Source organism: Podarcis raffonei, chromosome 1, assembly GCF_027172205.1.
Source record: "Podarcis raffonei isolate rPodRaf1 chromosome 1, rPodRaf1.pri, whole genome shotgun sequence".
Classification (NCBI taxonomy): domain Eukaryota; kingdom Metazoa; phylum Chordata; class Lepidosauria; order Squamata; family Lacertidae; genus Podarcis; species Podarcis raffonei.
The window spans coordinates 80,384,352-80,408,105 of NC_070602.1; the positions used below are offsets into that span (position 1 = coordinate 80,384,352).

Consider the following 23,754-nt stretch of genomic DNA (forward strand, 5'->3'; position numbering starts at 1 on the left):
GACCTACTGTCATTTGGTTTGAAGGCTAACAGAGGAGAGAGACCTAGAACACTTACTCTCTTTTTTAAAGTAATGTGCATCACATAACATTTTCTATATATACTTCATCTACATTTGTAACCTAACCCTTGTTAAAACTGTACTTGTTTCCCCCAAAATGTTTACAATGTTTCTGGTTTGTTGGCAGGAGATGATTCTGCTCAGCTCCTTGAGCTGGATTTCTTCAAAGTAGATGCTTCCTTCTTTTTGTCCCTGAAGGGTGTGCTGGGTTCAGGGCTATAACATACAACAAAGGGTGTTCTGTGTAGAAAAGATTTATAACCCAATCTTTGTACATGTTAACTTGGACTCAAGGCCACTGATTTCAGTGGGTCTTTCTCCTAAGTAAATGGCATAGGATTAAAGCATGACAGTGCATTCCTATGCATGCTTACTTGGAAGTAAGCCCCATTGTTTCCAATGGGATCTACTTCCTGGTAAGTGTGTTTAGGATTTCCACCTAGTTACCCAGTGATTAACTCAGAAATTTCCCTTAGAAGCAAGGAAGAGGTGAGCATATCACGGCATTTGAGTATTGCAGTGGCAAATGAAGTTGCTGTGCTGAGCAATGTGGTGGAACAAAACCTTTAAGGTGCCTAGGCTATTCCTTTGACTCATCAATGCAACTGTACTCATAGCTCAATTGAAGATGGGTCTCCATTTATTTCTTCCCTTTCTTCCATTTAGTTCTTCCCTTTCTTTCACATTGCAACAATTACTTACGATGAGTTGAGTTTATATGATAGGGATACATCACGTTGGGGTGAAATTTCTCCCATGATTACATTTCCTTGTAGGTGCACACCCATGTGGCGAAACTGATATTTTGTCTCATCTTCAGGAATGATTAAAAACTCACATTTCCCGAGAGCATGATTAAGTATCAGTTTTGCAACATGGCTGGTGTTTTGCCTTCCAGTATGATCATACAAGCTAACCCTCAGTTCCTCGCTGCCATCTGCCTATGCGACTGCCAAGTCAAATTTTCTGCAGTACACGACACTGCAGAGATCTGGCATTTATTCCAAGGAGTTCAGTGGTGAAGCTGAGATGTTGTGAAATAAGAGAAGTTGATTACATCCCATGGAACTATGTGGATCTGGTGAAAGGAGTGTTCCTTCGAAAGTGTGAACATCTGGCACTTTCTGACCTGTATCTCCTCCTGTTTGGTACCAAGAAACCCACTGGGGTGATGATACGGAGAGCCAAACTGCGACAAACTAAATATGTAGCATTAAGCTGCATGTATGTGTTTTTCCTTTATTTAACAAGTGTGGGAGGAGGGCAATTGTCATCAGGACCGCAGCATGCACAGAGGTGAAGTTTATTATTTCCTTCTCCAAACACAATCCCAAGGGCAACGCTTCTCTCCCTGCAAGCTTAGAAAGAATATTCCTGCATACAGGGTGCATTTTCATCTTGGACTGTGGTTGTGGAGGGAAGGGATACCTCACCTTCCTGCATACCATAGTCATTGGGGGACCCAATAGATAAAGAAAAAAACATATTCATGACTGCTTGCGATGCTGTGCCCTTAAAGTGACATCTAGTTTGACCCCCAAACAGAAAGATTGGTGACATTTCAGTATGTGTGCATTTGTGTTGTGCAAGCATTTATGTGTGATTATTCATATATACGTGTGTGTGCGCGTGCGCGCACTGTATGTAGATGTGTGCTTACATCTCATATTTTGCATGAGTGAGTGTGTATGTGTGCACATACTTGCATATAGGTAGATATTGCATCCTTGGATGCACGGACCCATCTGTAGCTTGAGTCTCTGAGTAGCACTGCTTTCCATTAGCTAAATCCTTAGCAGAACCATATGTGATGAATACAGAGATCTGGGGTCTTGTTCTTTTATCATAAATGTGTGATACTCACTGTTGTCTCCCTGGTGTCTTTGGGACCTGGCAGGCTGTGTACATTCTGCTCTCACTGGATGGCTATGCCTATGAGTGGGTCAAGATCACCATGATGCAACAGCAGTAACCGCCACTAAACATAGCAATATTGAAAGCCTGGGACTCTTCTCTCACATTGCACAGCAGCAGAAGTGTTTCTCTTGCACAGTCCCATTACAGCATTACAGGAGGCCTCTATGACACCCCTGATCCCAAGCTCAACAAGGCAAGTGACATATGAGGAGGAAGGCAGGCAGAGATTCACAGTGGAGGGAGACTTGCCTCTCCACTTTCCCCACTTCCTTGTAAGACTTTTCTTTGTGTTTTTCATTCCCTGTGAATGAGCCCTGAGTTCAGGCGCTTGCAGACTGCTGCTATTTTGGGGTGGGATTCAATCACGTCCTGGTAAATTCAGGTTGTGCGCGTATAATTGATTGCGAAGTTCTGCGCACGAAAATAAGAAGAATGCACTGGAAAGTGTGGGGAAACGCTTTCTGTGAACTCAACGCCCAAGACAAATGCTGAATAAACAGGTCATCTGGGGGAAATGCAGTTACCCTTTATCCCAGGTTTTTCATTTTCTCCTCTTATGTGTCTCAAGAGGCCAGTGGAAAGCCTTTCCATCCTCAAGCCCGGAAGGAGGACAGTTAATGAGCAGCGAATGGACTGCGCACAGAAGTGTACCCTGGAAGGAACCTTTGATGTCTCCAATAAATTTACCAAAGAGCCACTTGACTTCAAAGACCATTGTTGTCAGATCTCAGTCCTGTGAAACAAGTGCTAGGTAGCCATTTGATGAGCTCTAAAACCAGGAGAAGATGGTTTAGTCAGGCTCTATCAGATCATAGAGTGGGAGTCATGGCCTATTTAGAGAATATTGCCAGTGCGCAGCCTCTAATTCAAGACAGATCGCCCTCCCTGGCTCCTTCTGCACAACTGAGCAGAAGATCCATGTGAGGACATGCCACATCCCTCAGGCTGCGTGAGGCCCTCTTCTTGATGACAAGCATCCAGAGTCATCTTTATTATTACTTCCCATGCTCCAGGCACACATCCTGGCAGGCATGGGGAAAGGGTTCAGAGGCCAAAGCCTTGCTCAAATTAATTCTCTCCCAGTGATTTTCTTGAATTTCACTTCAGTACACGTGAACAAAATCCCATGGTTTTTATACCATGTGAGCCACATTGCTATACACTTGATAGAATTATAACACTCTACTCCAGTGTCTCACAGGAACCATCTTGGTGAGTCGCTCTCCCTAACCTGTCACTCAAGATTCTTTGCTGCTTCTCTGTTACATTTATCTCTAATCTGATGCATGCGTTTTGCACAGAGAACCACTTGGAAGAGATTATATTCTCCCCCTGCAGAAGCAGCAGTAGGTCCTGCCAATATTTTGGGGTTGGGACACAAATTACTACTAATTTTTGTTCTATAAAAAAAAGAAAAAGACGCTGCCATTGTGCTAGGTGCTATTGCAATCCTTCTCTAGAAGGCTCCATATTAGATGAAGACTGAAAAATGAGTAGTGCACGCAAAATGGCACTACTTTGTCCTTCCCAAGAGGCAAAGTGGAGGGCCTGAGAAGGCAAGGTGTAAGGCCGTCTGAGGGAAACTTCTTTAACTGCACGCCATCTCTCTCTCTCTCTCTCTTTCTTTCTCTTTCTCTCTTTCCACCAGATTCTGGAGGTGCCTGCTCCTGTCTTCCTCCAGCTTTACCTCCTGTTCCCACCTGTCCCTCCGTGTGTGTGTGGTGTGTGTGTGTGTACACATGTGGGTGTGAGGCACAGAGCTTACCTTCCACAGGAGGAGAAATCACCACTCTGACCTCGCTGTCTCTCATTTGGGGTTTGTTTTCTTTTCTCCTTCCTCCCCTCGCAGGAATTTAGATTCTCTCTCTTGTATTTCCCTTTTTTATTTTTATTTTTCTCCCCTCATCACCGGCTGATGTAGTGATCTAGACAGAGACTTTTGGAATAACAATGACAACACAGTGCAGCAGAAATGGAGCTCCTACCCTCCCAAGGAGTTTATACTAAACATATCACCTTACGCCCCGTATGGTGATCCACGACTTTCCCTCAAGTGAGTCTCTCTTTAACTGATTTGATCATATATAGTGAGTATATGCACACCCTTCTTCCAACCTCCCCCTTCCTGCTTTCCCCTTCCCCTTCTTCCCTCACACTCCACCCCCTCCCCATGGACAAATGGCCATGGAGACGAGCAACCCCTCCTGCCTTCCCTCCCTCCCCCCCCCTTCCCATCCATTAATTCAGTGGTTCCCAACTACTGGCATTTGCACTGGTACTTGGTATGACAGACTTGTGTGGTTGATGCCCTGGATTCCCCCTTTTCTCTGGTCCCAGTGCAATATAGTGTTCTTCTGGATTCGTTGGCATCAGGTCAAGCTCCTGACTATTAACTCTCAGGGTAGGCCTTCCAACCAAGTGGTTGGCTTCTGTACTCTGCTTTAAACCCAATACACACAATAGTCACATAAACCAACCCAAATGGAAACAATGGCCAACACTGCCCAAGGCCTTAAAGCCCAGTCACTAACTTAGAGCAGTCCTGTTGTCCTGGAGGGGCCTTGGCCCAGACGTTCGGCTTGCTAGGCTTGTACGGTGCTCCCAATGGGTTGAGAACCACTGCCTTAAGCAGCTCACTAAGAGAGGCCGGCACCTTTCCCTCCCTGCCCCCTGCCCCCAGTTCCTTTGGCTCTCCTACCCCTCACACCCCTCCACCTTCTCTGCAGCACAGGACGGGGTTGCCCGTTTTGGTCACCCTCTCAGCGTGTTCTCTGCATCTGCACTGTGTGGTGATGGTGATGGCAGTGGTAAGCTCTCTCACTAACATGGCTTTTCTCTCCCTTCGCCTGCACAGTGCCTCTCCCAATGGCCTTATCCATTGTTCAACCCTTCTTTGTCTATGGAATAAAGTAACTTTTGGCTGCAATCATAACCTCACAACCAAGCCAGGGCTGCCTGCTGTCTTTGCCTGGGACAAAGGCTCTCCTTGGCCCTTTCTTTTGCAGTGCTGATGTCTCTCTTTCTCTCTGTCTGTCTGTCTGTCCCTTGTCTGTCTGTCTCTGTCTCTCTCTCTTTCTGTCTCTCTCTTTCTCTCTCTCTCTTTCTCTTTTTCCCCCCTCCTCTTTGCGTGACCTCCTTCTCACTACCACCGGCCACCTTCCTCTCCTGACGTGCCCCAGTGGCACCTTGTTGTCAGGTGCAAAGTTGGCTGCTTCAGCCACCTCAGGATTGGCTGGGGAGCGGGAAGGACGCCACGGGGAGAGGCAGCAGCTCCGAGAGGACGGCATGAAGAGCAGCGTGTCTGCCCACAGCGAGCCCAGCATTGGGAAGGCGGGGAGAGGTCGATGGCAAACGGTGCAGAGCCACCTAGCAGCAGGGAAGCTCAGCCTATCCAAGTGAGTGAGAGTACATTACAGGCCTGGCCTGGCCTTGTGACGCAGAAGTCCTTGTAGCTAGGGATGGGCTGAGGGCGGGGGCAGGGAGGGGGAGGGGGAGAAACCAAACCCAGCTACCATCTTGGTGTTAGATTCAGGCAGAGCAGAGGAAAGCATAGGTGATGGTTGTGACACCTGATGGAGCAGTCTGCTGTGCCCTGGGATCAGTGAAAAAAGTTCTGTTGTGCAGGAGCAGAGGGCTGTATTACACACACACTCTCTCTCTCTGGCTTCATATGGAAGTAGTCTTGAGCATATGCAAATCAATAAAATAAACAGAATTTTGCCATATGAAAAAGGATTTCACTTTTAGTAAGTGTTATCACTGTGTGATCCTTAGTTGACTAATTTATAATACTAACCAATCAGAGAAGGGACGCAGGTGACACTGTGGTCTAAACCACAGAGCCTAGTGCTTGCTGATCTGAAGGTTGGTGATTCGAATCCCCGCATCGGGGTGAGCTCCCATTGCTCGGTCCCTGCTCCTGCCAACCTAGCAGTTTGAAAGCACATCAAAGTGGAAGTAGATAAATAGGTATCGCTCCGGTGGGAAGGTAAACGGCGTTTCCATGCACTGCTCTGGTTTCGCCAGAAGCGGCTTAGTCATACTGGCCACATGACCCGGAAACTGTCTGCGGACAAATGCCGGCTCCCTCGGCCTATAGAGCGAGATGAGCACCACAACCCCAGAGTCATCCGCAACTGGACCTAACGGTCAGGGGTACCTTTACCTGTAACTGATTAGAGGTTAAAGGCTCAGGAGAAGAGAGCTATGACTCTATTAGTAGCTTTCAGTGGACTGCCCATCAGTAGATAAGGGCTTCATGCTAGGTTAGGCCAAAGGGCTGACCATAGCAACTGTAGCAGTACCTGCGCTATTAGATGATTCTGAGTAAATTTACTGTGAGCTACAAGGTGATCCTAGTGTGAGCTGTCCAGAAGTGTGAGACCAGAGTATGATTCATTCCAGACCTTTTTATCTCTCACAGATGCTCCCTGTGTCTTGAGCAGAAAGATCCCATAACTATCTTTATTAGTGGGCTTATCTTCCATTAGGTTTCCAAACAGCTCTTCCTCTTGACACTACTGAATGAGCATTCCTATGTGGCTTCTCAAAACCGATGTGGACTCAGGAAATGACCGCTAGTTCGTTTGTCCTGTCAGGTGCCTCTTTCCTGACACCTAAGGAGACCAAAAGTCTTAATATTAATTCATATCTAGATTAGTCCTAGACACTGAAGCATTTCCTGACTAAATGAAGTTTTCATTGTGGAGTAAACTAATCTGTCATATACATCCCTCATAATGAAGATTTTTGTGACTGGATTGTCCCTGTATCTGGCATGTGTGTTTTTGTGATGGAGCGCTACTTTGCTTTGTCTGTCTGTCTGAGATAGCCCACCTGTCTGCTTGCACAATAGCCTTGTGATAGGACCTGGAAGTGGGATTAGGTACCCACAGGTATGCCAGAGGGCCAGGTGTAAATGGTACAGTCCCTACAGCACTGGGACTGCTTCCCACACCTCAATTACCCTTGATAGAAATTTATATAGTCTGCTGGCTCCAGGCCTAGGAGAGCCAATTTTAGTTTCCTGTGACTGAGAGGTTGAAAATTGGACTAATTTAGGATTTGATAGAAAACTGAAATGAGGTCACTGCATGTGAAGAAGGCAGTGGCTGGAAAGGTCCATTTCTGCCTCATGCCTGGCAGCAGGGGGGTTGGGCTTAGGGGCTCAGTACATGATCCAAACAAGCTCATTGGTAGCAGATGCATGCAGAGCTACCTGAATAATTTCCCAAGGCAAGAAAAGGGGGTGTTGGGCTCTTTGCTTATATAGGTTTTCACAAGTCCTTCCTTTCCTTTCCTTTCCTTTCCTTTCTTTTCTCTTTCTCTCTTGCTCTTCCTCCTCTCTCTTCTCTTCTCTTCTCTTCTCTTTTCTTCTCTTTTTTCAACACAAAAAGATTCCACCACTTTGCCATTACGTCCCTGGTATCAGCATTTCTTTGCTGTTTTTGGTGGAGGTGGCTTTCAGGCCAGGTCAGGCCAGCAGCAAGTAAGGAACGCTCGAACCCTTCTGCCACGAGGTCCTGGTTTCTGTGCCTCCTTGGTTAAACCTAAGAACTAGGTTGGCTTTAATTTCTACACAAAGTGGCCTGTGAAATATTTTGGCACAGTCAGCCCCATCTGGCTGCTCTAGAGTGACTGCTGTCAGATGCTCCACCCTGAGAAAGCAGGAGGGCTTGGGGAGAAGCAGAGCTGGGAAACAGTAAGACTGGTGGGTGATCAGCCGCCTGTGCACCTCTCTCCTGTCACATGTTGACACACCTGCCTCAGGGATTGGCCGTTTTTGTGAGATACTCAGACATGAGGCCAGCCATGTCCTTCGGGGGCGCACCCAAAGGCATCCTTCAGAGCTTAACCGTTATGCCTTCAACAGCCTGCTTTCTCAGCCATCCTGTTATATTACATGCTTTGTCATTTATTGTACACATCCCTTTCCTGTGCACTTGTTTTCCCACTCCTAACTCTGGCTTTGGCTTTAACTGCAGGCAGGGCTGTTCAGAAATGGTGTTTTAAAATTTGAAAGGAAGGAAAGCCAATTCTCTACTGTGGAAAGGCAAATCAAGCACTCAGAACAAGTTATGTGATTCAGTAAGGTGGATGCAAATCTACACTGTGTACTTGAACTCGGCTTTCTGCTAAAATTTAGAACTTGAGGCAAGGGCAAGAGCAGATGTGGTGGCAGGTAACTGAGAAGCAGGAAGATGATTAAAAGTCACAAGAGAAGGATGGCTAGCTATGCCATACCACTCTGCTGCCCAGTAATGCCAGTGAGCTTTTAGTTCTAATTCCACCAACATAAAGGCTTATAAAGCATTTCTAAATAAATGAAGGAAATGGTCCATAAGTCAATGGTAAAGCACGTGTTTTATGTGCAGAATACCTCAGTTTCAATCCCCAGTATCTCCAGATAGGGTTGGATAAAGCTCCTATCTGAAACCCTAAACAATAGATGAAACAATAGGGGGACTCAGTATAAGGCAGCTTCCCATGTTCCTAATATATGTTCAGGAATCCAAATCCTTTTGATCATATCAAATTCCACCTGGAATTCTGCAAGTGCAGACCATCAGAAAATGAACAGCCCTGACCACGAGGCCTTTTTTGTGAGTACCTGCATGCCTTCCCTCCTGTCCTTTCATCTAACAGTGTGATCAGCCATGTCTGTTCTTCTCAAGTCTTTGGCTGAATGGTTAGCTAATATCTGCATTGTGTTTCTGAATGTGTGCTCAACCACTTGTTCTGCGTGGTTAGCTGTGGGGCTCTGTCATGTATTTTTGACAGCAATCTGCACTTCTTGTGTTGTCTTTCAAGCCATATGTTCTGTCCTGTGCTTCACTGTCCACAGGCTACAGACCATTCCTACAAGGCTCTCTCACACATCTGTAGGGGCGTGGCCAGTAACTGTACATCAGGGATACCCAATGTGGTGCCCTCCTGATGCCGTTGGACTACAACTCCCATCATCCCTTCGCATTGGCCAAGCTGGCTGGAGCTGATGGGAGACATTAGCCCAACAGCATCATGAGGGTACCAAAGTAGCTACCTCTGCAGTAGGGCATAGCTATACCAAACTATGCATCATGCATCACTCTCAGGAGGGTGGAGGACACCTCACTGTGATGTACTTCAGTCCTGATTTTGAGGGCAGAACAAGGCATGCATCTTCAAACACAGGTCACACTGAACAGCCAAAAAGTAAGTGATGGCAATTTCAAGTGGAGGTGTGGGAGCTTCCTTTTTGCCTCCCCACCTGCTACCATGCAACCCAGCTTCCTTTTTCCTAGCTGTGGTATGAGACCAGAATGAAGCCCAGATAGGAGGAAAGTGGCCTCGGAAGATGGAGGAGCAGTGATGGAATGGACAGATGCCAAAGATGGCAGGACTCATGCTGTTTTCATAGTTTTGCAGAAAAGAGAATTTCAACAGGTGTAGCTTTTATTACAAGCTGTTGAAATTCCCTCTTCTGCACAAAAGGACAGAAGCCTTTTGCTCTTTTGCATCTGATCACTCAAAACAGTGTATGGAGGAAAGTTTCAGCACCCCTCTCCCACTCACCTCTTCTTCTGGAATCACACACACACATTGTGTTGCAGCTGTCTGACAGTGACACATGTTTGAAAACAGAGGCCTGCAACCTTCAAGTTTAGTTCCCTTCTCAAACAGCTCCCCAAATTTCACTGGAATGTTTCATGTGAGAGAAGACAATATAGCAACTTTCCAGAACATAAATACTGAGAAGTTGTCCACACCTGGCCTAACAAATCCAAGCCCGACATGGCTATTGTAATTGTTACAACTCCCCCAGTTTGCCACCTTTCAGTGGACAGGTTTCTGTGCCTTTCACTGCTACGTAACAGGCAAAAGTGCAAATCCCAATACCAAATTTGGCACACAACAGCAGGAAAAGCTACAGCAGTTTCATTTCTGACTACCTTGCAGCTGTTAAAGGCGTAGAATCCTGTCCGCAAAAATTTGGCAACCCTATTAAGTGTAACTGGGACACAGGTGGCGCTGTGGGTAAAAGCCTCAGCGCCTAGGACTTGCCGATCGCATGGTCGGCGGTTCGAATCCCCGCGGCGGGGTGCGCTCCCGTCATTCGGTCCCAGCGCCTGCCAACCTAGCAGTTCGAAAGCACCTCTGGGTGCAAGTAGATAAATAGGGACCGCTTACCAGCGGGAAGGTAAACGGCGTTCCGTGTGCTGCTCTGGCTCGCCAGATGCAGCTTGTCACACTGGCCACGTGACCCGGAAGTGTCTGCGGACAGCGCTGGCTCCCGGCCTATAGAGTGAGATGAGCGCACAACCCTAGAGTCTGGCAAGACTGGCCCGAATGGGCAGGGGTACCTTTACCTTTACTTTATTAAGTGTAACTATGTGCTCTGGAAGACAAAGCTACCTGTATTCAAGATGAGATTAGGGAACTGCTACAGCCTCATTTAAAAAATAAAACTTGAGCCCTGGAGCATGCCACCAGCTTGGCCATCAGTGTCCGTGACACCATTCCTAGGACATGTGAGAGTTCCTATTCCCACTGCCACTTGGGTGAGGTGTGCTGATTCAGACACAGCCAATGGGGAAAGTGGTTGTTGGGTGCGCCACATGTCACAGGCAGCAGCAGCACAGGCACCAGGGGATTTGCCTTCACAAAGCAGCCTAATTAGTTCGGAAACGAGAGTTGGTGTTCTGAGCCTCTTTACAAGCAAAGGAGCGCGGAGAGGAGAAGTCGCTTTGCAAGCGATCTCACACTGAGCTCAAGGACTGACAAGCAAGGAAGGCCGCAAAATGGCTACAGGGCAGGGGCTCCATGCTGCTGGAGAAGCTGAGGTGCAGCTGCAACCCCAAATGACGGCTTGCTGCTTCCGAAGGTGCCTGGCAGAGAGAGTGCTGTGCTGGGGCATCTTCTCTCTAACTATCTGCTTTTCCTTCCTCCAATTTTGCCCCTTTACCTTCTTCTCCTTTTTCTCCTTTCCCTCGCCCTTCACCTCCCTAAGTTTTGAGGATTCCACCATGTCCACAGCCACTACCCTTGAGTATATCCCCACCTCAGCAGGAGACCCGAAATGCCAGCGCCCGCGCACCCTCATGCGCCAGCAGAGTCTCCAACAGCCACTCAGCCAGCACCAGAAACCCAACCACAGCCAGCCCACCACCAGCCAGAGCCTGGGCCACCTGCAGTCCCACACCACCTCCACCAGTGGCAATCCCCGGGGCTGTCGGAGCGCGCAGTCACGGCAAGGGACCCCTGCTGGCTCCAAGCACAGGACAGGTGGTGGTCGTAGCCGCTCCAATCCTGGGAGCTGGGACCATATGGTGGGGCAGATTCGGAATCGAGGCTTGGATATGAAGTCTTTCCTGTAAGTTGTCTTTCTCTTTTTCTCTCTGCATGTTCTTGCACTTGTTTGTTGCTCCATTAGTTTTGAGCCCTGTGTTGAGACAGGCAGTTGACCCCCCCTGAAGGCAGCTGTGCGTGAGAGACAGTCAGCTCGTACTGTCATGCAGCTAGCTCATCACCAGCTGAAGGATCAGCAATCTCCTTCTCCCCTTAGACACCACCCAAACTGCCCAGTTTCACATTCCAAACTCTTATCTTCTTATTTGGATCGGTTCGCATTTCAATGTGAAGCCACGCAATTCGCCCTTTTCGGAACACTTTGCAACCTGAAACACAGCTGTCCTTCATAATTCAGACTTCTCTGGATTTTTTGATGCAACTCTGCCACCCAAAATGTGTACAAAAATATGTATATTAGGAAAAAGTGTGCAGAAAGTATGCATATATTAGTGAAAGTAGCAAAATGCATGACATTCTGAAAAAATGCTTTAAAAATGTGTGTATTGGGAAAATTTGATTACAAAAATGGGTATGTTACAAGAAATGTACACTAAAATGTTGATGAATTTTTAGGAGAACTTCATTTTTAAAAATCACAAATGGATGTGGAAATGTGGCATAATAAGACTGGAAAAATTCAAACTGAGAAAAACAAAGTGGAGAAATTTGTCTATTCCTAATCTGATATGAGGTGGAGAGAAGGACTAGCTTAACATATAAGGGTCTCTTTCTCTGTCTTCTTCCATGTTGGAATTATTCTAGTAACCATTGCTTTGTTGGGTTCCTCAGCTTTCTAATTACATACAGTGGAATCTCCAGCTACAACCATTATTATTATTATTATTATTATTATTATTATTATTATTATTATTATTCTATAGCGCCCTTCATCCAAGGATCATAGGATGGTTTACAATATAAAACCACAAAAATACACACCATAGTAACCAACAAGAACCATACCACCCCCACCCCCAACACACACACATTTTAAATGGTCACAGATTGTTTAATCAGCCAAAGGCCTGGGAGAAGAGGAATATTTTCCCCTGGCACCTAAAGATAAGTAACAAAGGCACCAGGGAGAGCATTCTACAAGCAGGGAGCCACTGCAGAAAAGACCTGTTCTCATGTCACCTTCTGGACCTCTCACAGAGGAGACACAGGAAAAAGGGCCTCAGATGATAATTGCAGGGGCAGGGTCAGTTCATATGGGGAGAGCTGTTCTCCTGTTCATTTAACAAACATAGATATAATGGTTCAATTGTTATCCTTTCTGAAAATAAGAACATTTGATGTTATAACGTTTGTTTTGCCCCATGGTCACTTCTGCCATGACATAGCCTGGACCCATGTACTCTTAGCCCTTGACACAGAGTAATGGAAATAGATCCTTTAAATACAGGGGTCCAGTCTCAGCATAAGGACTGGATGAGATGACCTTCTAATTTCTTCCATTCCACAGCTATGTTAATATTGTAGCCCATGAGTGCAGGTTTCTGCTTAAGCTGAGCAACCGGGGAATGTGGTATGCAAAGTGGGTGAATGCATCCCATCCCCAAAAGTTCAAATGGAATTTGCAAATGATGGACCCTTGGCCACTTTAGGAGTTTCATGGTTGAGCAGGGATTTGAACCCAATTTCCCCACATCCCAACCTAGCGCACAGCCCCCAGCACAAATGTTGCCTCTTTACGGGAGAAAGCTGCCTTGTAACATTAAGGAGAGATTTTCTCTTCTTCCGTTCTCCTGCACCAAGGTTTTCTTTACATCACTGCAAAGCTGACAAACCCTCCCAGAAAGAGGTGACTCTTCAGTTCCCCTTCACAAACAGGGGTTTGGTCTTTTTATCCATGAAATCCCTGCCTATCGGTCCTTCAGATCCTCCTTGCTGTGATCTGTAAAGGCAGCTTTGTCAGAGCGGCTTGAAACGTGTGATTTTTAATCTCTCTTAAATACTTTCCCTGTTGGTGACAGCTTCTAAATTCCAGGCGCCAATGGTTAAGCTGAAGCCTTCACTGTCACCTTATCTAGGAATTTGACAATGTCCTTTACTTCCTTGCAGGAGGGGGATTGTTGCGCTTCTCTTTGCCATAACGTGAGCCAATATTTGCCTGTGCTTGTAGTAATTTTTACAATTAGCCATTCATGTGAATGGTACATAGGGAATTGAAGTTGTGGTGTGTTTAAGCTTCAGGGAGGGCATTATACTCTTCAGTTGGTGGGATTTTTCAGCACGGCTAAGGAGGCCCATGGTGAGAATTTGGAAGAAGGATAGCTGTGGGCCAGGCACTGCCGCAAGAGGACTTGGTAGATCGTAAGATTCCCAGCTCAACCACAAACTCTCATATATACAAGCACATATGATTAACAGTAAGTTAATTTATTTTAGGTACAGGTAGGTAGCCGTGTTGGTCTGCCATAGTCGAAACAAAAAATTTAAAAAATCCTTCCAGTAGCACCTTAGAGACCAACTAAGTTTGTTATTGGTATAAGCTTTCGTGTGCATGCACACTTCTTCAGATACACTGAAACAGAAGTCACCAGACCCTTGAATTCTTATCTCATTATACATGATAAAGCTATTTTTAGCCATCTCACCCCTTGCTTTTTCCTGTAAGACCAATTACAGTTGTTAACAGTCGTCAACAGGTTTACCACACCTATCAGCCAATCACCCATTCCCACCACCCTTCTGAGTAATACCCCTCCCCACCCTCTATATATAAGGGTCTGGTGACTTCTGTTTCAGTGTATCTGAAGAAGTGTGCATGCACACAAAAGCTCATACCGATAACAAACTTAATTGGATTTTTTAAAAAAAATATTTATTTTGAATGCCACTGGTGCTGTGTGTGCTTTCCGCATGGGTTTACAAACTACATAGAGTGGAATACCACCCAAATAGTTACCTGAGGCAGTGTGTGTGATCAGGGACCTCACAAAAGGGACTATGGACAAATAATTGTTTTTTTCTTTTACTTTAGCATTCTTAGCTGTGATATTTTAAATGAAGCCAAAACCAGGCTAATCTCATGACATTTTTGTGCTACTTCCTCAACCCACATGGGTGTGGCTGCCATCATTTTATCACTAACTCCAAAGCAGGCAAAAGCACTATACTTACTGCTCAGGGGTGTTTCCTTGCATGGCCATTCCCTCCTTGAGAGCACGTGTTTACCAAATCACAGTAATGATAAGGCTACCATGAGTAACATTGGAATAAGGTGAGCCAAATGAATATTACCTATTTAAAAATTGCACTTAATGGTTGAAGAATAAAGTAAAATAAAATTAGAGTTTTTATTTTAAAAACACCATAAAAGTATGTAGAAAGTCAAAACATTGCAAAAGATAGTTTGTTGAGCGGCAGTGCTAAAAAGCTTAGGTAATATTTTCCATTGGTTCAAAAGTCCATGATTAGGATAAAGTGTTCTAAGACAGATCATCAAAGAAAAATTCAACATGGCTCTAAGCTCACAATAAAGCCAAATAAAGGACAAATAAGTAGGACAAGAGCACAATCTACCACCTGGGAGCTTGCTAGGACCTCCTTTTAATTGGCTGAAGAAGCAACATCTCCAGTGCACATGATCCCTTGGGTTCATAACAGGTTGACTCTCTTACAGTATGATCCTAACCACACAGAGGTACACATCCTATTGAATTCCATGGGAATTGCTCCTGAGTCAGTTGGTTTAACATTGTAGCCAGAAGTGTCCCAATTACCTTGCAATGCAGGACTTAGAATCTCATTTGACAAAAGCTCCTCAACACTTTTGCATTTGTAGGTGCACTGCGTTAAAATAAGGATTTAAGTAAATATAAGTTCCAGGAAAGGAGCAGGGAGGAGGTGTGTACTCAGCAAAAGTGAAATCATGGCTGCGCAGGAGGTCCAAACATCAATAAAAAAACTAAGCAAAAGTGCTTTATGTGACAGCTCCTTTATAAAAGTTGATGCTAGATAAAACCACTAGTATATTGGTGCTGTTCCCTTACCACTAGTGGCGGTAAAGTCACTTTGATAATACTCCCCTGAGCTCATAGGGACATGATCTGTTGCTTTTAGCTGCTGTAGTCTTTGGTCATATAGACACTCTCAGTAAGAGTTAATAAACAGTAGTGGTATTCAGCTGGTGCTATAAAGCCTGCCAAACCGCTGTTGAGCCTGCGGCATCTCTGTGACACAGAAATTAGAAACAATTCAGAGGAAAAGAGCTATGGCTATAAGGATGACAACAGTTTTGGAAGGCAAATTGTATGAGGAAGGGCTGAAGGCAACAGATAAATTTATAGCCTAGTGACAGGAATGTTAGGGAGAGAGGGGGCACGTTATTCAAAAGTATGTTGGAAGAGACTGGGAATTGCTCAAAAGATTCAGGGAAGATTGGATAATATGCAAGGAGAATTTGCTCCGGGAAATATTTAAGTAAAACACTGGCGGAGCTATAAAAGCAGCTGAGCAATGGAACATGGGCTGCTTAGGAAGGCTGTAGAATTTTACCCCATGGAAGTTTTTAGGGAATAGCTTAGTGGGTACCTCTCAGAGCCAGGTGTTGCTAATCCAGAGCTAGGCAGTATTTCTTCCAGCCCTATTTATGTGGCTCTGTGGAACCGACAGTGTTACAGGTGCCACGTAATCCTTGTTACACAGTTGTACAAATATTATCTCTTAGCGTGGCAGAACCTACAACTATGGAACTCCTTGCCTGTTGACACCAGGCAGGTGCCTCTGCTGTTCAAGCACCTGCTTGAAACATTTTTGTTTAGGCAAGCCCATCTAGAACCATAGTTGCTGACATGTTTTAATTTCTTTTACTGTTAATTAAATTATCCTTAATGTTTTTAATTGATTTTAACCATTTTTATTGATAATTTTACTATTTCTTATAAAGCACTTACTACACTACAATTAAGCAGTATATAAATTTTGTCAATTAATTAAAAGAAGAAATAGCAACTATTCTTCCTTCCTATTTCTGGGCACTAGCTCACATACTCCAGATGTTATCTATTTCTGAATTCTAAGAAGCAGATTTGGGAAGGAAACATTGGTCTTAAGCTGTATGAGGCATCTCCCCTGCTTCTGCACACACACTTCTAAGTTCCTCCTTTTCTTCTCTGCATCCGCAACCAAAGCAAGTAGTATCTGCAGCCCGACTTGAGCTGAGAGTAGAAAGCCTGTTTTGGATTGAACTGACCTCTGTGTAAATGGGACTGTAATGAAATGCTTTGGTCAAAGATCTTCGGTAGTAGATTGCAATGTTTAATTGATTTGTGGTTATATAAATAATTTTGCAGTCTTCAGCTGAAAAGAACAAACTACAACGATTTATCTGTGCAGTGATTATCATGATTTAATTAGGATCATTATAGTGGCTGAGTTTCCATTTCACATAAAACTATAGTCAGAAACCATGGTTTAATGGGAAGAAGCAGCGTGCTTACCATTCTTGGTTTGTTTGGCGAGGCGGAAATCATGACAGGGGCATCATACCCATAGAGGCTAGTGGCGTGGGGCGCCGGGGCGCCAAGTTCTGGAGAGCACCAGGGAAGAGGCGGAGGCTGGATGTGGCACCTCCCGGCATCAGCTCGCCGCCCTCGCCCGCCTCGACCATGCCATGCCGAAGCAGCCCCGCACCCGGAGCCTCTGTCTGCTGTGGCCACCGCGGCACGAAGCGGCCAGCTGAGCCAGGAGGTGCCGCATCCAGCTGCCTCTTCCCTGCTGGAGGAGTCACCCTCCAGCTGCTGCCCGCCTCCTCCAGCCCCGCTGGCAGCGCCATCCTCCCTAAAATACTCTGGGAAACGAGGGGGTGTGCCAGAGGGAGCTTTGCACCACGGCACGGGATATTCTTAAGACGGCCCTGAGGAATGAGCCCAGGTTTGGATGATTAGCCAGATTCTGGCTTATTTGTCTATACTGCAGCAGCAGCAGCAGCAGCAGCTGAGAAGGAGCTTTGCAGGAACTTTAAAGCAAACAATTTTTAACATGAATTATGTTGTTGTTGTTTAGTCGTTTAGTCATGTCCGACTCTTCGTGACCCCATGGACCAGAGAACGCCAGGCACCTCTGTCCTCCACTGCCTCCCGCAGTTTGGTCAAACTCATGCTGGTAACCTCGAAAACACTATCCAACCATCTCGTCCTCTGTCGCCCCCTTCTCCTTGTGCCCTCCATCTTTCCCAACATCAGGGTCTTCTCCAGGGAGTCTTCTCTTCTCATGAGGTGGCCAAAGTACTGGAGCCTCAGCTTCACAATCTGTCCTTCCAGTGAGCACACTGGATTATAGTTTACTATAATTCACAGTGGGACGCGGGTGGCGCTGTGGGTTAAACCACAGAGCCTAGGACTTGCCAATCAGAAGGTCGGCGGTTCAAATCCCCGCGATGGGGTGAGCTCCCGTTGCTCGGTCCCTGCTCCTGCCAACCTAGCAGTTTGAAAGCACATCAAAGTGCAAGTAGATAAATAGGTACTGCTCCAGCAGGAAGGTAAACGGTGTTTCCGTGCTCTGCTCTGGTTTGCCAGAAGCGGTTTAGTCATGCTGGTCACTTGACCGGAAGCTATACGCCGGCTCCCTCAGTGAATAAAGCGAGATGAGCGCCACAACCTCAGAGTCATCCGCGACTGGACCTAATGGTCAGGGGTACCTTTACCTTTACCTTTATGAATTAATGTAACATGCAAACTCTGTAATTGTTCTTAGACTTGGCACCCAATAAAGATTCCCTGGCGTGGCTTTTACTCACACCTAACTTCTAAAACATTTCCATATTTTTTTCCAGCCAGCTTATACTTGTAATTGTTTATTTTACCTATTTGGCCTATTTATAGGCCATTCCGTAACAAAAATGTATTTGGGCAGCTAAACAAATAAACTGTAAAAAACAAATAAGACAAAATGCAACATTAAAGCAATATCCGCTAAGGTCAGCAGGAGTACCCAGTGTGGTGGGCCACTGTCCTCCCAATTGCAGTGCTGCTGCCACTTAGCAGGGCAAGGGTAGGCCTAATTAGGCTAGCCAGGCCTGCCTATTTGTTCTGCAAGGCCATTTTGGCAAAGCCATGCCAACTTGCTCTACATATGACATCATATATGAAATTAGGTGTAAGGTATGTAAACTGATGTACCTCCCTGCTGAAAGGGTTTTGCAGGCAGTTCTATCAACTGATTGGTGGTGCCTGCAAAGCCCTGTTCCTTTGCAAGAGAAAATGATCACAGTGGCGCTTGAAAAAGCAGAGATTTGCTAGTGCCCCCAACCAGCTGATCAACAGTGCCTTCAGAGCCCTTTGCCTTTGCCTTTGTATTGGTCACCCGATGTCCTTGTGACCTCACGGCAACCCCACCCACCTGACAGCTTTCAAAGCTACAACATAATTTAAAATTACTAAAACAACAATGAGGTATTTGCCTGGTGCTGAAAGTACGTTTGAGTAGGTGTTAGGTGTCAACCTGTGTGGAGAGGCTATTCCACAGCTCTTGAAAGGTCTTACTCTGTAAATATGTGACCTGTATCAAATACACTTATTAGGGTCATCTGAACCTATTTGCAACATTATGCAGTGCATCCGTTGTCTGACTATAGCACACAGTGGTCCAGATTATGTGGTTGATCAATGGTAGGGCTGTTATAGACATAGCACTGTATTTTAGATAGGTTTGTTACCCTGCCTGCAGTTGTCTCAAAATGCATTACCCAAATGTGTGAGTTATACATGTGACCATGAAGCATAATATTTGGGAACTGTAATCCAGAGCTCTCACTGTATACAATGGGGGAACATTGCTTTGCACCTTTACTTGCTTTTAATTATTTTGGGGAATTAGCAGAAATCACTGAGTCCCAATTAAGAGTTTAAAATTGAAAAATGTTCCTTTGTTTACAGAATTAAATGGTTATCAATGCATTAAATGGTTTTGGGGCTTCAAGTGCCAAACCCAATATTTACAAAAGAGTAAAATGTTTAGTTCAAATGTAGAGTGATTAACAGAGGCTGCCCAAACCCATGTTGCCTGGATCAATCATTTACACTTGTTTATGTGGCACAGAGGGATGCAGGTGGCGCTGTGGGTTAAACCACAGAGACTAGGACTTGCCGATCAGAAGGTCGGTGGTTCAAATCCCCGCGATGGGGCGAGCTCCTGTTGCTCGGTCCCTGCTCCTGCCAACCTAGCAGTTTGAAAGCACATCAAAGTGCAAGTAGATCAATAGGTACCGCTTCGGCAGGAAGGTAAATGGCATTTCCATGCGCTGCTCTGGTTCGCCAGAAGTGGATTAGCCATGCTGGCCACATGACCCGGAAACTGTACGCTGGCTCCCTCGGCCACAAAAGCGAGATGAGTGCCACAACCCCAGAGTCTGTCACGACTGGACGTAATGGTCAGGGGTCCCTTTACCTTTACCTTTATGTGGCAGAGATAGAAACAGGAGGAGGCAGGGAGTCCTATGATTGCTAGTACTGCTCCCTGCTCCTTATAGCGCAATCTGGCAAGTTAAACTGGAGGTCTAAATGCACCAAGAGGGAATGTCCAAATGGAAAGCAGAAGAAGGGTCATATTAAGGAAACTAAGAAAAAGTGAGAAAAGGAAGGGATAAAACCCCAGTAACTACTAAATCCATAGTTTGAATGTTCACATGTTCAGGTGAATGCCTGAACACAGCAATAATTCCTGAGGGGAAGGGATGCTTGAAATAATAGGTGATGGGATCTGACAGAGGTTAGAGGAGGGGCAGGATTCTCTAACAAAAGGTGTTGCTAAGCAGCCAGAGGCATGGGACCTTTTTGGGTTTCCTGATTCAAGACAACTGAATGTCTTTAGGGAGCAACAGGTAAAAGGGCAAGAACCAATAAGGACAACTTGGAACTTGAGTGCCAAGCACAAAACAGTAGTGGTAGATGCTGTTTGGACAAGATGCAAATGGCTGTTAATTAAATGATCAGTGGAGCAGTGCCACTCAGAAGTAGGCTTTTGTTCTTGCTGAGGCTAGTGAGGTGTGTGCCTGTGTTAACTATTGGCAAATAGTGAGGTGCAAATTAAGCATTATCATACATAAAAGAGTTCTCACATTTTTCAATTCCATGCATACAAATAATCTCAGTCAGATAGGTCAGCCCACTTAAACCAATGTCTGCTTTCTATGTTGTGCTTGCAGTCCCATACACATTGCATTGTTACCTGTTGAGCAAAGCTACAAGTATCACCTAATTCTGGGGCACACATGTCCCAGCTGTAACAAGCTCATCAGTAGTAGGTTAGACTAGCTGACTTCTGAATTCATTGCATACTGGTCCTGGTTCTATGAATTCTAATACACTGCCACATTTCTTTAATTTTACACATACACCTTCCTGTTGAGCCACATCACCTGCACCACGGAAGATGCCCTAGTTTAAAATGAAAAGATATTCATATGCAGCTTCATAAACCTCTTGCTTGGTTTGTGTGATTCTTGATTTAAAGATGAGTCTCATTTCATCTCTAGAGGATTCCGAACATCTCTGTTTGCACAGCACCATTTGCTTATTTCAGCCTTAATTGGTTGAAAAATGTACCCACAGAATGCGCACTAGCTAATCAGCCCAATTGTTGTTCTTTCTCAAGAAGCCACTTCCTTTTAGTTCCATCACCCTGACTCCACCCCCAGAAAGTCCTTTACATTTTGTTTTGTTTTGTTTTGTTTTCTTGTAAAAACTTGTTTTTACATCACTCCTTGCCTTTTAATGCAAATGCATTTATTAACACACACACACCCCAGGGCCTGTGGGAGGCTGAAATAATGAGGCTGTGTCATCCGTTCAAAGTAGCATGGAGGACTCCATGGGTGAAAATGTTTACTGTCTGAAGCGAGGATCATAGCTTCCCCCCACTTTTTGTTTAGAATTCTAAAGTGTTGCAAAGTTAACAAAAAGAAAAGTGGGAGCATATTGAAGAAAGGCAAGCAACTGGAAACCACAATCGGTGCAACTCCAACTTTAGAATTAAGGCTGTGTACACACCAGGGTGCTAATGCACATGCGAGTTATGCAGATTTGATTTTCCCATGTGTGCTTGTTTCCCATCCACACTAATGGGTGGTTCTTTATCGGAAATATTTGTGCTGAATTTTGTTGTCGTCGTCCCCCCCCCCCACTCAGTTACTACTTCCTTGTCCTCCAGAAGTTCCAGAAACCTAAAGCCCATTGTGGGCATACACACAGTTCTCTGTTTACCTCTGTGTACAAACCCTTTAAGAAAAAAAAATGTCTGTAGAATGGTGCTATGAAATACTTTCACCAAAGATAAGTTTCAACCATAATTCACAGTGGGGAAAACAACCCTTTTTATTTATGAATTAAATACTTCTTTACCAGATTTGAGGATTCAGCAGTTTCAAAAAATAAATATATATGTTTGTATGTCATACCCAGGCAGAGGGCCAGCAGCCCATCAGGAAGTGCCTCACTAGTGCAAAGAATGGCTGGGCAGGCAGAGTCATGGGCATCTCCTGACTGTTCCCACGAACACAGAAGGCCACCATGCAGCTCACAGGAGATTGTAAACATGAAAGCGCATAAACAGTACATTTTATACCCAAGGCAGGACAGAGAGAGCAATTTGGGGGAGAGGAATCTTGAGACATTGTTTTTTTTTTCCTTCTGCCATTCTCTTCCCACCTCCTGTTCCTGCAAATGCTGTTTTTCTTTTTTATACAGCTGTTTTGCACAAAAGCAGTTCTGCACAAAACAGCTGGCTTAAAAGTTACTATGCACATGCATTTGGCCACAACTGGTGGCAATAGGCACACCACATCTTTTCCTTTGGGTTCGTGGAGTCAAAACTGTTAGCTTGTGCTCAGATGATGAGCAAATGGAAGTATGGGGTATGCCAATAGACAATGCCCAGCAAAAATTCTCATGCACACTTAAAAAACAAAAATAAAACAGACTACTCACACAGTGTGCTTCAGTGCATCAATGCTCAGATAGCATGTAATTTTGTGTCCCCCCCTTGCTATGTTATCCATAGATTGGGAAAATCCAAATTAAATGGAGAAAAAGTATAGGCTACCACTTGAATGGGACGCAGGTGGCACTGTGGGTTAAACCACTGTGCCGCTTGGGCTTGCCAATCGAAAGGTCGGCGGTTCGAATCCCCATGATGGGGTGAGCTCCCGTTGCTCAGTCCCTGCTCCTGCCAACCTAGCAGTTCAAGAGCATGTCAAAGTGCAAGTAGATAAATAGGTACCGCTCCGACGGGAAGGTAAATGGCGTTTCCATGCGCTGCTCTGGTTTCGCCAGAAGCAGCTTAGTCATGCTGGCCACATGACCCAGAAAAACTGTCTGCGGACAAATACCAGTTCCCTTGGCCTTTAAAGTGAGATGAGCTCCGCAACCCCAGAGTCGTTCATGACTGGACTTAATTGTCAGGGGTCCCTTTACCACTTGAATGAGGACTATGCGAAAAACATGCGTGTTTGGGATTCATTGAATCTATTGTAAACTGCCATGTGGACAGACCCATAGTCTGTCCACTGCAAAACTAGTGGCATATATAACAATTCATTTCTTCAATAGAAACTGATGAAACAGAACTATCTGTCCAGCACCTATCAGACATCTGGCTAGAGATAAGATGCCGCTTCAAGGGCATTAATGAGGTCTAGACAGTACTTTGAGATTTCTGAGGCAGGACCACAGGTTTTAAATAATAGGGATTGTACCCACTCCCACGTCATGCAGTGGAACTGAGTGGATTGTTGTGCAGATATAGCTCTTTGGATTACTCAGAGGTAATAGTCAGTAAATGGTTTAGAGTAGCTTCCCTTGTCAACCCCAGACTGTTTCATGCCAAGGCCAGCAGGGGCAAGTTTTCCTGAGATTCTTCTTTCTTGCCTTGGTAGGTTTTCATGGTAGGTTCACATGGGCAGAGAGTAATACCTGACTGCCATAAGGGACGCAGGTGGCGCTGTGGTCTAAACCACTGAGCCTCTTGGGCTTGCCAATCTGAAGGCTGGCGGTTCGAATCCCTGCAACGGAATGAGTTCCCGTTGCTCTGTCCCAGCTCCTAAAAACATAGCAGTTCGAAAGCACACCAGAGCAAGTAGATAAATAGGTACTGCTGTGTTGTGAAGGTAAACGGTATTTCCATGCGCTCTGGTGTTCCATTGCACCAGAAGCGGTTTAGTCATGATGGCCACATGACCTGGAAAGCTGTCTGTGGACAAACGCCGACTCCCTTGACCTGAAAGCAAGATTAGCACCGCAACCCCGTAGTTGCCTTTGAATGGACTTAACTGTCCAAGGGTCCTTTGCCTTTACCTTTGCCTTTCTGCTGCATTCTTCCCCCTGCACAACCAAAAACAAAAACCAGTTGGGATATTATAGTGAGCCTTGCCAATTGGTTCACTGTAGACGGGAATGATGGTGCTGTCATAGAACAGAGGGGCCACCATTCTGAATTCATCACACA

At 45.4% G+C, this 23,754-nt stretch overlaps 1 protein-coding gene across 7 annotated transcripts in view; it reads left to right on the forward strand.

Annotated features, from left to right (window-relative positions):
* The window catches only part of SYT7 (synaptotagmin 7), a 219,506-nt gene that overhangs the window by 144,727 nt on the left and 51,025 nt on the right, over window positions 1-23,754 (forward strand). For 2 of the 7 annotated variants that reach the window (XM_053396921.1, XM_053396912.1), the window contains exons 4-6: window positions 3,899-4,030; window positions 5,157-5,372; window positions 10,967-11,329. The exons of 1 other annotated variant lie outside the window; for it this stretch is intronic. In XM_053396921.1, the coding sequence (XP_053252896.1) occupies window positions 3,899-4,030; window positions 5,157-5,372; window positions 10,967-11,329 (711 nt within the window). The remainder of the gene's footprint in view (window positions 1-3,898; window positions 4,031-5,156; window positions 5,373-10,966; window positions 11,330-23,754) is intronic. 4 more of the 7 variants (XM_053396930.1, XM_053396937.1, XM_053396945.1 and 1 more) reach the window with 4 other exon arrangements.